This window comes from Microcebus murinus, chromosome 1 (genome assembly GCF_040939455.1).
Source record: "Microcebus murinus isolate Inina chromosome 1, M.murinus_Inina_mat1.0, whole genome shotgun sequence".
Taxonomy (NCBI): Eukaryota; Metazoa; Chordata; class Mammalia; order Primates; family Cheirogaleidae; genus Microcebus; species Microcebus murinus.
In genome coordinates this window covers 124,203,049-124,218,996 of record NC_134104.1, presented here as the reverse complement: position 1 = coordinate 124,218,996, position 15,948 = coordinate 124,203,049, and the positions used below count along the sequence as shown (strand labels likewise).

The 15,948-nt window shown below is 37.3% G+C and overlaps 1 protein-coding gene across 3 annotated transcripts in view; it reads left to right on the top strand.

Annotated features, from left to right (window-relative positions):
- Positions 1 to 15,948, top strand: part of NEK11 (NIMA related kinase 11) — a 250,945-nt gene that overhangs the window by 110,404 nt on the left and 124,593 nt on the right. For all 3 annotated transcript variants that reach the window (XM_076005375.1, XM_076005377.1, XM_012766914.3), the window contains one exon: positions 1,587 to 1,701. In XM_076005375.1, the coding sequence (XP_075861490.1) occupies positions 1,587 to 1,701 (115 nt within the window). The remainder of the gene's footprint in view (positions 1 to 1,586; positions 1,702 to 15,948) is intronic.

Genomic DNA, 15,948 nt, shown 5'->3' with positions numbered 1-15,948 from the left:
AAAGTTTAATTTCTTCCTAGTCTCATTGGGGCTCCATTCTCTATTCCTTCTTCTTTCTCTCTTGCCTAGCTGAGGCAAACCACTTTATATTTCAAAAGCAGTTGTAGTAGAGAATCAGAGTTAGGAGAGAGAATGGGCTCTATGGCACTTCTTAAACATGTTATAAAATTCTTTGAGGCATTTAGGAGAGTGCCTTGCTTTGCTTTTCAGACCCTGATTGACAAGGCCTTGTATTTTGGCAGGCATTTTCTGCTTGGCTGACTTTGGGCTTTGAAATTTTGAAGCACAGTTGAATGTGGAATCATATTAGACATGATTTCTTTAACGGATGGCAGCTTAAAAACAAGTAGATGCCATAATACACAAGACAGGTCCAGTCTGTCTTTTATCCTGTGGCATATACAGTCACGGGGATGTTAGAATTGGGTCTCTGTGAAAAGTACATAGCAGACAAGTCTCCATACATGGAGTGGTAACAGAGATCAAAGATCAGATCAAGTCCTCCTCTAAGAGAAGCAATTATAACAATTCTGTCTGCTCCCTTCAAAGAGAACCTCAGCAAATCAAAGTCAATTGAGAGTCCAAATACATACTTATTTTCAAATAATTTCTGAAGTACATATAAAGATGCTTTTCATGCAGTCTCTTTTCTTTGTTCTTGAAGTCATCTGTGTGCCATCAGTGATCCTTTGAAATCTGGAACCAGTTTTACCTCCTGAAGCAATTATTACACAGTACAGAAAATGGAATTCTTAAAAACACTTTATGATGATATTCTCACAAATCCTGTACTGCAGTGAGGCATGGCTATATTTTACTTATTCATTTAATATTACTTTGAACATTCTTTTTAATTTCCTTTTTAATAAGATGACATACTTGGAATGGTTCCCCATGAAAGCCATAATCAAGGAAAATAGGTCAATTCAGCATCAGCTCTAGGTTGCAAACACAAATACACACACACATACTGACACACACATAAACACATACAAAAACTGGAGGAAAAAAATGATTTATTGAAATATGATTTGAGAAGTTTACCTTTTATTTTTTTCAAGTGTGAATTCTTTCATCATGTGCTCTTTTAGATCTTATTCTTTTAAGAAATTGGAATTCATAGAATCATAGAACTTTTAAAGCTAGAAGAGAACTTGGAAGTCTTTCAATCCAACACCTTTAATTTTGAGATGAGAAAACTGAAAAGCACTGGAGTAGGGTAAGGTAAGTGGGATACCTTGGGAGCAAAATCAAAGGAGACACTCACTCTCAGCTGTCAATGAAGTGAGCACCTTCAGTTTTGTACCTTGGGTACCCACTTGACTCACCTAGTCATGTCCCTGAAACCGCGGCCCCCTGGAGGTTAAAAGCTCTGCCCAAGGTCATCTGGCTTGTTAATTCAGGGCTGTTTCTCTAATCCCCAGTTACCTTTTTGAAGTTTGAAAATGGTATCACGTTTAAGAGAAAAGATTAGGTAGACTTCTTTCCAAATAATCTTTTAAAGAAGAATATTGTTTCATTTGTGGTAGTGCTATTAATATTTCCTTCTATCAGCTTCTTATGAGTTGTTAATTACCTTCCACAAGGAATTCGATGAACCAACTTCAGAGAACCTGCCTAAGTCTCAGCCTGTTCCTTTCCTGAACCTCAGTGAACTTGAGTCAAGTGTAGAGGACACTACAGCTGACCTTGGACATCATGGTATGTGTTTACATCAGTTTTCAGAAGGGTACTCTCAGCTGCTACATGAGTTGATGTGGCTGGCTCTGCAGTTGGGCCTGGCTGGCCTCTGAGAGAAGCCCTGGGTATATGTGATCACCTGCCATTGGTTTTCCAGGACTGGGTTGTAAACAGGATGGAAAGCAGAGAAGCTGAGAGTTTTTCTGTCCTCTCCATCTTCTTTGTAATAGTGAGGTTGAGTTGGAAACTCATACTGGGTGAGGGACCTCTTGTGGGTGTGTTAAACAATGTTGTCATTAGCCTGACTTCAGAATAGTATAGAACTCTGAATGCTCTGAAGCACTGTGTTTCCCTGTTCCCCTGCTAGGTCTCAGTTTTGTCATGAAACAAGAATAATAATATTTCCTTTCATGGTTATTGTGAAGAGCACATGAGACTAGGCATGTGGATTGTTCTTAGCTCAGCGTCCAGCACACAGTAATCACTGAAGAAGGAGAAGCAGTTAGGACACTTTGGGCATGGATGGGTTATGAATGTGGGGGTCTGCTCAGTCGTGTTCACCAGTCTCCCCAGTGTCTAGAACAAAGTGCCAGGAACATTATAGGCACTCAACAAGTATTTCTTGAATGAATGAATGAGTGGATGAATAAATGAATGAGTGATATGTGAGTCTGGACCTCTGAAAAGCAGATGCCAAGATGGGATGAAAATTGCAAGGTTATTTTTAGGGAAAATACCCACATAAAAGGAAATAGGGAAGGAGCTAGAAAAGGTGGGAAAACTGTCAGACCATGGTTAAAGTCTTATTCCAAGTGAGAAGAGAGGCTTGGTGGAAGTGTACTAGTCTGCTGTGTAGTCGGAGGTAGCAAGGGCATCAGCAAGTCCTCAAGCAAAGTCAGCCGTCAGAGGCCTGCCTTCCCATCCCTGCTGTGCTCCAGCAGTGGCCCATGGGGAGGCATAGTAGCCTCTGAAAGAATGTGTGGGGATGGATTTCAGAACATGGCAGCTGGAATCCTTTCCTTGGTTAATTGCACCCCTCCAGTGGGAAGTCTGAGAGGTACACCCTCATGGCTGCACAATGAGATAGCAACTCTCTTTGGCAGTAGGTGTTTCTCTTTTCAAAGTAAGAATTAAGGTAGTGAAGCTCAGATTGTCTGGTTGCCTCAGCCTAAATTTGTAGTTGAGGTCTTCCTGACAGAGCTTCTAGAGCTTGTGCTGCCTCCTTCAGCTGTACGGAGACCAGCACCTAAGGCTCTTTAGGTTGGCATTTGCCAGCTTTTAAAATGGTGCTGTGGAAGCCATCTGGTAACAGATGTCATTGACAAACACATGTGTGTATCAGATGGATTTGTGCCTTAGAGCTATTTATTTTTTTAATACATTATTTGTTAGTTTCCCAAAGTAAAATTTGGAAGCATAGCAATATCCCACGGGGCTTTCTTTCTAAGAATAGAAAACTGAGAAAGGCCATTCGTAGTACCTGGTATGTGTGGCTTGTGCTCTGCTGTAGGACAGAGTCATCACTGTGTATAAATAGGAACTCCCAGGATAGGATATTGCACAGGTGGTCTAGACCAAGAAGTCTGGGCCCAGCTCCTGGCTTCAAATAGGAAAAGTACTTATTACTGCATTTCATAAGTGAGAAGCCAAAGACATTAAGTAATTTGCTCTTGCTTTGTAGTCTGGCAGCCTTTCTACATCCCCCAAAGTTGTATGTATCTGGAGGTGTGGGGAGGAGCAATGGACTTGTAAGAAAAAGACAAACATGTCAAGTGAATTGCACTTTGAAAAGGCAAAAGTTTTTGTTACATCTCTGTGCTAATTTTTGTGCATTGTAGTAGCAAAATTACTCCTAAGCTAGCCCTAACCACAGGTTCCAGCTGTTGTAGGGAGACTCAAACTGGTGTCCTCCTTACTTCTCATTTTGTCTTTTGTCTTTTGTCATGGACATTTCAATATGTTAGGCAATATACTGACTTATCAGCCTAATTGGAAGTGGGCAATTCTACTCCTTTTACCACCTCATTTCTGCTATAAGGAAACACTACTTAGGTCTCCATAATAAGCTGTAAGATGGAAAAAAACCTCACACATAGTAGTTTTAGGTGGACCAGATGCTTTATAAAAGACTTTAGACACTTCTCTTATTTTCTTTCTCTTTACAAATTCATATTTTCTAAATGCTATCTTTCTTAAATGTTAAATAGAAAAGGGAGACTTAGAACTGTGAAAATGCAAACCTTTGGCTTTGATAAATTATTAGAATGATGGGCAACTACAAAATGATTAGTGATAACATAGCTTCATTATAAAATTTTGGGTCATAAAACTTCAATTTGTTGATGAACACTGAAATGGTTAATTATTTTCCCAATGCTTTTTGCCTTTTAGAAGATCCAACTCTAAATTTTCAGTACCCAGAAGAAGTTTTTGTTTATTTTTTATCTATCATGCATATGTAAAATAAAATTACACAGTCATCTTTTCAAAGCTCCTACACGAAATGTCTAATCAGTCTTTGATGTTGAATTGGAGAATTCCCTCTGGGGTGTGAGGAGTTAGTTGCAGAGAAAAAAGATAGGATAAGACTTATTATTTATATTTGCTACGCATATAGCTGATTTAATCTAGCTAAAGTCAAGGGTAACCATTATGATCAAATGAGAAAGTACAACTGGAATGTTAAAGAAATTATCACTCCTTATATTTAATGATGATGATCTATTACATTAATTTTTACCAGGCACTTTCTTGCACTCTAGCCTTATTTTTAGCAACTTAGCAGCTGAATTCCCCGCCATGTGGGCATGGAGAACCTGTGGCTTCGGGACTACATGTGGCCTTCTAGATCCTTGAGTGCAGCCCTTTGATTGAATCCAAATTTCATAGAACAAATCCATTTAATAAAGGGATTAATAAAAGGATTTGTTCTGTGACGTTTGGATTTGGTAGAGGGGCCATACTTGGGGATCTGGAGGGCCCCTTGTGGCCTTGAGGCCTCAGGTTCCCCATCCCTACAGGCACCATTCAGATGTGGAGACTGCAGTGAAATAAGGTCTTGGCTACCTGCCCATAGCCTAACCAGAAGTCATTTCTTAATTTCTTTTTCAGCCACTCCTTGAGTAAGTCCTGAGCCCCTTCCCAGTGCTAGAGAAAGTTCTGACCTCAAGGGACTTGTACTTTACCTGTAGGAATTTCACATGCCCTTTTCAGTTGTGGGCTACTGTATGCCTTATGCTATAACCTCTTCCTTTTAAATGTTCAAGTGGAAATAAGGTGAATTGAACTCTGTTAAATGTGATATATTTTTAGTATTTTAATTTTCAAAAAGAAAACCTCTACTCACTTAGCAATTCCACTTTTAGATAGTTACCTGAAAGAAATGAAAGCATGTCTATAAGAAGATTCGTACACAAATTTTCTTAGCAGTTTTATTCATAAGTGCTAGAAATATGAGACAAGTCAAGTGTCCATCAACAGGTGAATGGATAAACAAACTTGTCTTCTGTCCATGCAATGCATATTTCTTGGCAATGCAATGGAACAGACTACTAGTACACACAATATGGATAAATACAACAAACATACTAATTGAAAGAAACCTCACACAAGAGTTCATACTTATGATTCCATTTCTATGAAGTTCTAGAAACGGTAGTACTTATCTGTGGTAATAGAAACGAGACCAGTGGCTGCCTGGGGCTTGTATTGGTGGGAATTGACTCCAAAAGGGCATAAGGGAGCCTTTCATGATAATAGAAATGTTTGAAAATTTGATATCTTGATTGTGGTGATGGTTATCCAGATATGTATATTTGTCAAAGCTCATTGAACTCTATGCTTTAATTGGGTACATTTTATTGTCTATAAATTATACCTCATTAAAGTTAATACATTTAAAAAATTATTAAAGTGTCTAGAATAAAGAAAACATCATAAGCAATTGTTATCAGTATTTGTTTTAGCTAATGAATGGCCAAGAGAGATGTAGGTGAAGCTGTGGAGATAGAAAGCAATTGGGAAGGTCTCTAGATGTCAGTTGGGACACAAAGTCCTTAGTCCAGAAAATAATCATGGGGTTTGGGGTTTCATCTAACCTCAACTGAACAACATTGTCTTCCACAGGAACGTTAACAGAGATTTAGAGTCTTCTCTCAGGAGGAAAATTGGCTATTTAGAGATGAGGGTAGGGGTCCTTTATCACCCTCTCTCTTCAGTCTTTATAGGTGCAGGGACCATTTGAGTAGCAGGTCTAAAAGGACCTAGTGCCTGGTAAAGCAGCCTGAGATAATGGGATAAAAGGTAATAGCCCAGACTGCAAAACCTAAGACAGAGAAGCTGGTGGAACTGCCTGGCCCTTTAGCCTTCAGAAAAGAAGACCAAATGCTGAGGGTCACTTTTACACTCCTAGATTGCCCATCACTTCCAGAGCTTTAGATGTCTATAAGACTTGATTCATAACCATAATTTATTTCATATCTGTCATATATTCCACAGAGTAACATTTATATTTCATGATACTGTATCCACCTGACTCTAATTTAATTTATACCTAGGAATAAATATTTTCTGAGTTTTAGAGGATAATTAAAATGAATCTGTCAAGCTAGGTGGTTCATGCCTATGATCCCAGCACTTTGGGAGACCAAGATGGGAGGATCACTTGAGGCCAGTAATTTGAGACCAGCCTAGGCAACATAGAGAGACTCCCATCTTTATAAAAATAAAAATTAAAATATGTGCCAGGTATGGTGGTATGTGCCTTTAGTTATAGCTACCCAGGAGGCTGAAGTGGGAGGATGCCTTGAGCCAGAGATTTGAGGCTGCAGTGAGCTATGATCATGCCCCTACGCTCCAGCCTGGGCAACAAAGTAAGACCCTGTCTCTAAAATGAATGAATGAATGAATCTAATATTGAATGATGTTGTACTGATTCTCCACCTGAGGCATATTTAATAATTTAGAGTGTTTCTTCTAGCATTGACAAGTCTCTAACTGAAATTTAAAAGAGTATAACCAATTTGAAAAATTATAGATACAAATTAACACCTGCCCAACCAGGCACTTCATGTGGCATCCTGAGTAAACATAAAAAAAATAGGGCAAAGGGGTGGGGCAGTGGGTCCCCAGAACATCAGGTATTCATGGGAAAATCAGCACCATGGACCTCTGAAATAAGCTATTCACCCAGGAAGGTTGTATGTAATCCCATGGTCCATCCCTTAGCTAAGTATAAATTATACAGTAGTTATGAAACTAAAGGCCATGTGCTGGCAGGGCAGAGAGCATCCTTAAATGGCCTTATTTGACCCATCGTGGTTCAGATTTGGAATGAATCAATTAAGTAGAAAATTAAATAAGCTTCAATCTTGGCTTTAAGGTTGGATAGAACACAAACATAATAGAGTAAAAATCTTATATAATGTGTGTTTCAGACAGTGTTTTGGACAAAGCCATGGTATGGTTTTCCTTTAGTTGATGAATTTATTTTCTATGCATGCAAGTTTCACATCTGTTCTGATATTTCCTACCAGGACTTTTGACTCATCTCCGTGATCATTTTTCTCCTTTTTAACATATCCTATGCTGCCTTATGGGCAGTGAGATTGGATACCTGACTCATGCTCTATCCTGGGTTTTAAAACTGGGATGTATTTGTTAACAAGTCTTTTGAAAAGCACTTTTAAAATCAACACAGCAGGTAGTTATGTTGTAAAGATTAGAGATACAGGGTAAACAACAGCAACTTAAAAGCCTGTCCAAATCTCATTGAAATAAGTACAGTCATATGTGGCTTAATGACAGGAATATGTTCTGAGAAATGCGTTGTTAGTCAATTTTGTCATTGTGCAAACATCAGAGAATGTAGTTACATAAACCTAGGCTATATGGTATAGCCTATAGCTCCTAGGCTATAATCCTGTACAGCATGTTACTGTACTGAATACTGTAAGCAATTATAACACAACATTAAGTATTTTTGTATCTAAATATATCTAAACATAGAAAAGGTACAGTAAAAATGCAGTATAAAAGATAAAAAATGGCATACCTGTATAAGGCATAGGGTACTTACCATGAATGGAGCTTGCAGGACTGGAAGTTGCTCTGGGTGACTCAGTGAGTGATGAGTGAATATGAAGGCCTAGGACATTACCATACACTGGTGGAGACTTTATAAAGGCTACACTAAATTTATTTTAAAAAGTTTTTTTCTTCAATAACAAATTAACCTTAGCTTGCTATAACTTTTTTACTTTATAAAATTTTAATATTTTAACTTTTGACTCTTTTGTAATAATCCTTAGAACACACATTGTACAGCTGTACAAAAATATTTTCTTTCTTTATGTCCTCAGTTTGTAAGCATTTTTCTATCTTAACACTTGATTTTTTTTTTTTACTTTTTAAACTTTTTCTGTTAAAAACTAAGACGCAAACATACACATTAGTCTCAGCCTACATGGGGCAGGATCATCAGTATCACTGTCTTCTGCCACTGTACGCACTGGAAGGTCTTCAGGAGCAATAGCATAAATAGAGCTGTCATCTCCTGTTATCACAATGCCTTCTTCTTGAATACCTCCTGACAGAACTGCCCTTGGCTGCTTTACAGTTAACTTTTTTTATAAATAGAAGGAATACATTCTAAAATAACCATAAAACACATAGTATCATAAATACATAAGCTAGTTACTTAGTCATTTATTATCATTATCAAGAATTACGTACTGTACATAATTGTGTGTGTTGTACTTTTATATATGACTGTCAGTGCGATAGGTTTGTTTACACAAGCATCACAATCATATGAATAACATGTTTTGCAACAATGTTTTGATGGCTATGACATCACCAGGTGATAGAGATTTTCAACTGCCTTATAATCTTATGGGACCATCATCACATATGTGGTCTGTCATTAACCAAAACATCATTATGTGATGCATGACTGTACTTGTACTTTAAGATTCTATGGTTTGACTGTCTCGCCTCCAAAATTCAGGTGTTGGTAATGTGATAGGGTTAAGAGATGAGGTCATTAAGATGTTATTAGGTCCTGAAGGGTCATTCCTCATGCATGGAATTAGGTACCCTTATAAAAGGGCTTGATGAAGGGAGTTCATCCCTCTTGCCCTTCCTCCTTTCACCATGGAAGGACACAACATTCCTCTACTACAGAGGATGCCGCAATAAGGTGCCATCTTGGCAGCTGAGGGTAGCTGTCACCATACAACCAGACCTGGTAGTGCTGTCATCTTGGACTTCTCAGCCTCCAGAACCATGAGACATAAATTTCTGTTCTTTATAGAGTACTCAGTCTGTGGTATTTTGTTATAGTAGTACAAACAGGCTTAAAAAAAAGGCAAAACTTAAAATGATAGTTTGCTATGCAGACTCAAGGAGAGTTGTATCTCAAAAATCTTAGCTGGAAGTGCTCTGGGGAGTTGGGTTGCACAACTCAAAGTAGCCAGAGTCGTGACAAGGACACTTACATCTATATGCATGTGAAGAGTTTGAGTAATTATATTTCATGAAATTTCAGAGTGATGAAAAAGTAGTATCTCTAAATATATTATTTTATATAATATGGGAATATAAATCTGTTATTAAATTAACAACATAAACAGAAATTTACATTTCATTTATTTTCCTAATAATTTGATGTTCAAGTCTGATATTCTTACTAGAAAATAGGACAAGTTTTAAAATTTTCTAGATTTCCTCATAATTAGATACACCATATTTCATCTAGTCTAAAATACACACTTTTATACATTTTAACATCTCTGAAATTGAAATGAATCTTAAAATAGATGATTTATCAATTTAATGGACAATGTTTTATTAGTGATACATAATATAATAGTATATTTTGAAATTGATAGTGTCTTTGATTAAATAAGATACAATATGGTACTTCTCAACTGTGTTGGTCAGGCTAGGCTAGACTTGCTGCTGTAACAGATACAGCTATTGACTTAGGTAACAAAGGGTTTTATGTCTCATTCCCATAAAGTCCAATGTGAGTAAAGAATTGATCTAGGGCAGTGACTTCCCTATTCAGTGACTAGGTTTCTCCTGGTTTCTCCTGTTTTGTGCTACCACCATCTCAATGTCTGGCTTTCAATGTCCCCACAGCAGCAGAAAGAGTAGTAGGCTAGAGGAAGCATGGTGGTCATGTGTAAATTCCTCAGCCTGGAAATCACTTCCTCTCAATTTCATTGACTAAAACTAGTAAGGCATGGGAAGAGGGGTCTTCCCTGTGCCCAAGGAGGAGAGAATCAGTTATGGATTGAACACCCATGATTTCTATCACAGCAGTCTATCTTAGTTACCTGACTCTGAAATTAGGGTAATGAACAAAACCCAAGTAGATAATTGAATGATATGAAGTCTGTGTTTCAATAAGATAGACCAATCCATTTATTTGTTTTCAAAAGAATGCATTGACTTGAACCAAATATTAACAAAAATAAGCTTATTTATTCATATCACATCACAAAGCTGATGACAAAAACAATGTATTTTTTAATCTTTAAATTTTATGATTAAGCCTGAAAAGCAAAACTTTCAATATATGTGAGGCATTTCTTAAATTGGTTCTTAAATTTCTTAATTCAGTCATTAATATGTAAAACTTTTTATTGGGGTCATATGAGGCCTTGCCAAAGCTGCTGGTGGACAGGTTTATATTTGTAAGGACAATATTTACAGTCTATCTTAGCTCCTCATTTCTATCAGCTGAAGAAAGCTATTGTGGTAGGTAGAAGAATGGGCCCCAAACCTGTCCACTTCCTAATCTCTGAAAGCTGTGAATATTAGGCTACTTGGCAAGAGGGAATGAATTAAGGTTGCAGATGGAATAAGGTTGCTAATTAACTGACTTTAAGATAGGGAAATTATCCTGAATATTGGGCTGGGCTCAAGGTCACAACAGTTCTTAAAAGTAGAAGAGTGGGGCTAAAAGGGAAGAATTAGAATTAGAGATGAAAACATGAGGACTTGGCCTGGCATTGCTGGCTCTGAAGTTGGAGTAAGAGAACCATGAGCCAAGGAAAGCAGGTGACCACTAGAAGCTGGAAAAGGCAAGGAAATTGGTTTTCCTTCCCTAGAGCCCCCAGAGAGGAAGGCACTCTGCCAACAACTGGATCTTAGCTTAATGAGATGTGTGTCAGATTTCTGATCTATAGGGCTATACGATAACTTCCTGTTGTTTTAAGCCACTAAATTTGTAGTTATTTGCCACAGTAGCCATAGAAAACTAGCATAACTATATTGGATTATATGTGCTTCCAGTCAAATTAACAACCATCTTTGATTCATATGCTGGTTTTTTGTTGAAGTGACTAAAATATTTTGCTTTGTTGTTTAGGCCAGACTTTGGAGATTTGTGATAGGCATTTAAATTAATATTTTCTGATCTTTGCAAAAGGACTTTTTGTTTTGTTTTGTGGCCTTGAGGGCCATAGCAGTACCAGGCACTAATTGTTTGTTGTAGGTGGGAAAGCCTCCTAGAATCACCTGTCAAGCTCTTTCATTTTTTGAGGTGAAATAGCACATCTCCAGAAAAAACAAAAAAACAAAACAACTTTCTGGCAAGGAACTATGGCAGCACTTTCTAATACCCTTTGTCACTCATGACTAACAGCATTTTCCACTAACTTTTCTTTTTCTCTTGCTTCCAAAAAACCCTCTAAATAGAAAAATAACCCAGAAAAAGATCCAAAATGATTGTCATGTCTCATAGTAGTGTATATATGTGTGTGAGCAGTATAATGGATTTGACTTATTCTAAAATCAGTCAATTTTTCCACATCTGTCTTCAGGGAAGTATGTTTGTGAAATTGCCAGCATTTGCAGCTCACCAGGTAGATTTGTTTCTGAGTTTGTGGGATGGGTTTTGTATAAATCCATCTTATTGTGGAAATACATTTATATGAATGTGTGGTGTAAATTTACCTACCCAGCTTCACAGCTAACCTTGATCATCCTTTCCTGCTAACCCCTTAACTTATCTGGATTTCTTTTTCTGGCCAAGTCTCCTTTAAATTATTAATAGGAGTCCTTCTATTTCTTATTAAAGATTAGTTGACAGAGTAAATATTTGTAGATGAGTTTAAGATGTCTGCAATCATTCATTCCATGCATTTGCACTGGGCATTTTGAGGTGTGGAGATCAAAGGGACTTTACTCTTTTTATATCTCAGATTAATTTTCTCTTTGGAATCTAGGAAAAAACGAACAAACTCAGCCCTCCTCCAAGCTTAATTCTGTATGACCTGTTTTCCTGGCTTCAAATAAGATAGTACTAAATCAACTCCCTTCCTTCCCTCCACCTCCCCACAATTCCATTTTAAGATATAATAATTTGATAGTTTGCATAAGCAGTTGATTATGAACATATGGTATATAGCCATATGTTTAGCCTTCATTTATTTGTGAGATTACACATTTAAAACAAGACCAACCTTTATTCATGGCACCTTGAAAGAGAAATTTTAGTGGTATACTTGAGAGGGCTGGAAGGAGATTAGTGGTTAGGAAAAAGCAGGTTTTGGAAAATTTTTAAAAATATTTTCCATGGCCCTTTTATTTTTGTGCCAATGTTGAGGAGGGTGGATCAATGTGCTAATATGTTCACAGGCCATGCTCTTATCTTTTGCTGGGAACTCCACCATTCTTTGAAGCCATCATAATGTCATTCCATGCTACACCTCTTACCCTTTACTGTCAGTAAACCCTGCTCCTACAATCATTGCTCTCTCAGCTAAAAATTCCATCCAATAGGCATCATGGTAAAAGCATATATTTTCCACTACATTGTCAATATTCATTGATTCAGGCTGGTCATGGTGGCTCATGCCTGTAATCCCAGCACTTCAGGAGGCTGCGGCGAAAGATCACTTGAGCCTAGGTGATCAAGGCTGCAGTGAGCTCCAACCTGGGTGACAGAGTGAGACCCCATCTCTAAAAAAACAAAACGAACCACCAGTGCTTTTTGTCCTAAAACAGTATACATTTCTTGCAGAGATTAATTCAATTGGAGAAATAGTAAAATAACAAGTTGCCAGAAGAGGCTAAATTGGGAACATCAATGTTCATCTATAACACTTTTTTCTTGAGGAAGATTATAATCTAATTTCACCAAACAGATATCAGAGAGGTGAAAAAGAAATATGAAAATAAAGGAGTTTCTGAGATATAGGAATAGAATCCTCTATGCATACTTTTTGCATCCTCTAGCCATTGATTCTTTCCTTATACAGGTCATTAAATATGAAATGTCCAATTTCAAATCAAAATTTTATAGTTTATTATATCTCAAACAAGAAGCAGCACAAATAGTCACAATATGCATCTAAACTATTGACACAATTTTGTCATCTTAACGGTAGCCTGTTTATGCTGGCAGCAAAGAAGCCTGAAGAGCAAGTGGAGTGATGATGAAATCATGAAAGGCGTTTTTCACAGCTTGTTGAGAATTGAATATTTTTTCTTATAAGAAGTGGTGCAAAGTCTAGAAGAATTGGTAGTCAGTTGGTGTAAGGTCTAGTGAATATGGTGGATGACAGAGAGTTTCCAAGTCCAGTCTCTGTAGTTTGAGCAATAAGCAATATTGTTTGTATGACATGTGGTCGAGCGTTGTCTTGTTGGAGGATTGGCCTGTCTCTATTGATCCATCTCAGCTGTTTAATCGTAAGGATCCTCATCATTTCATCCAACTGGTTGAAGTAGACATCTCCTGTAATCTATTGACTAAGTTTTGTGAAGCTGGAGTGGATAATGCCAGCACTGGACCACCAAACAGATACCATTAGGTTTTTTTGGTGAATAGTCAGTTTTTGACTGTGTTTTGGTACTCCATCTTTATCTAACCATTGTGCTGAACACTTGCAATTGTCAAAAAGAATCCATTTCTTATCACATGTAACAATACAATGTAGAAATGGTTCATTTTTATGTCATGAGAGCAAAGAAAGACAAGCTTCAAGATGATTTTTCTTTTGATGTTTGTTTAATTTATTTAGTACCTATCTATCAAGCTTTTTTTACCTGGTTGATTTGTTTTAAATGGTCTACTATTGTTGGAATAGTAACATCAAACCTTGTTAGTTTATGCATAGGTTGAAACAAATTCACTTCCAGTACTGTTTTTAGTTTATCATTATCCACCTTGGTCTCCAGTCATCCACATGGCACATTTTTAAGATTAAAATGACCAGATTGGAACTTTTTAAACCATTGACATACTGTGTGTGCATTAGCCAGATTCTTTCCAAACACTTTGTTAATATTGAGTTGTCTGTGTTGTATTGGTTTTACAATGGAATTCATATTTGAAAACAATATGATTTTTTGACTTATCTATGGTTGTACAAAAATTATTCTAAAAAATTTTTTTTTGTAATTTTTTATTCTTTATTTTTTTATTTCAGCATATTATGGGGGTACAAACGTTAAGGTTACATACATTGAAAGATAATCACAAGTCAAAATCTGCATTTGAAAGAATGAAGTAAAAATGAAACAAGAATTGTCAAAGTGAAATATCACAGATATTAACTGTCAAGCTTGGTACTTAAGGAAATAGGACATTTCATACTTAATAACCTAATAGCTACCCCTACATTGACATAATCTCCTAGGTAAGCCACAGGCCATACAAAAGCATGGTTTATTTTTCTATAATAACCATAGAATAGTATTTAATTTAATACAAATGGCCACATCACCACAAAGAATCCTCCCAGGCTCCTTAATATATTCCCTGCCTGAGAATTAATGGGGATAAAAAGGTTGTATGAAGTACAGTCTGTGTTACAGGTGCACACTTGTTGCTTTGGTCTGCAACAGTTTAGTCTCCCCATGGAATTGATGATAGCACTTTCCATATGACAGAGCATGAGCAAACATTGGTTATTGGATTACTCTTTATTTTTTAATAACAGGCCTGGTAGGGCCCCTGTGTGAAAATACATTTTAGTGGCTGTGTTGGCTGGTCCCTCTGGAAAGCAGACACCAGGACAGAGTTAGAAGAACAAGAGATGTACTGGAGGTAATGTCTGTTAAAAGAAAAATGTCAGAAGGATCAGGAGTAGGTAGAGCGCCTTCAGACTGTGATGTAGCCTGATAGCTGTGAAAGAGGTAAGCAGGAAGGAAGGAGGACTGGGTAGGAAAATCTCAGACTGCGCTGGATCTCTGAGGCAGCCTCAGTCAACCCAATAGGCAACTCTGGTGCGAAGATTTCCCCTAGAGGAATCCTATATTGAGCAGAAATGCTATGCCCTACCATACCCCACTAGCTCAAATGCTCAACCAATCCCGACATGCTGCAGTTGGTGGCTGTGGGTTCACTGCATACCTTGCAGCTAATCAGCAAATTCTTGAAAGGTGATCTGAGAGGGACACTTCCATAGATGCCTAATAACAAGTGGCTCAAATGAGCCACAGTGGCTCATTGAGCTATGCTGTATGCTTGAGATGATAAAATAGTATTTGGATAAACAGTCTATAATTCAGTACTTGTCTCTGTCTTACCTCCAATATGTTCAAAGTAAGAATGACTAAAATGTCTGGAATATTCCTAAGCATCCCAGAAAAATCCACTAAATTGGAAGCCAATGGTATAGTTGAAAGAGATCTGGGACTAGACTTTGTCTTTTCTTCACTTCTGCTGTTTACCAGCTGTGTGGGACTGGTTAAAAAAAATTAATATTTCCAAGCTTCGGTTTTCTCGTCTGTATAATGGGAATAATAATATCCATTTTTGCAGGGATTTACTGAGGAATAAATTAAATGGCACACAAGGAGCTTAACACAGTACATGAAACAGAAAGTACACAGCAATCTTTTACTAAAAAAGTATAATCCATGTCAAAACAAGGTGTAATATTTTCTCAAGTTCCAAATACAACCTTTCAAATGGTAATGAATAATATTTCAGTTTTTAACCACCCAGGATACCTTCCAATTTTAGCTTATAAGCATCTTCACTGTATGAATTAAGTATAAATTGGAATGCAGCAATTTTTATTTGCTGTAGCTTTTGCACTTATCAAAAATATAAAATCATTTTGGCTCAGTTCCACTTATTAAATTATGGTCTTGATGAAGTCTCTCTGGGTCATTTAGTTTAGCACCAAGAGAAATTATCTTCTGTGTCAGGACTGTAGAAAGCTCCCAGAATTAGAGCCAAGACCCTACAAATGTGTGCAGGGATAGAGAAAGGGAATGTGGAAGACCATGGATGGCCCTCTAATCCAT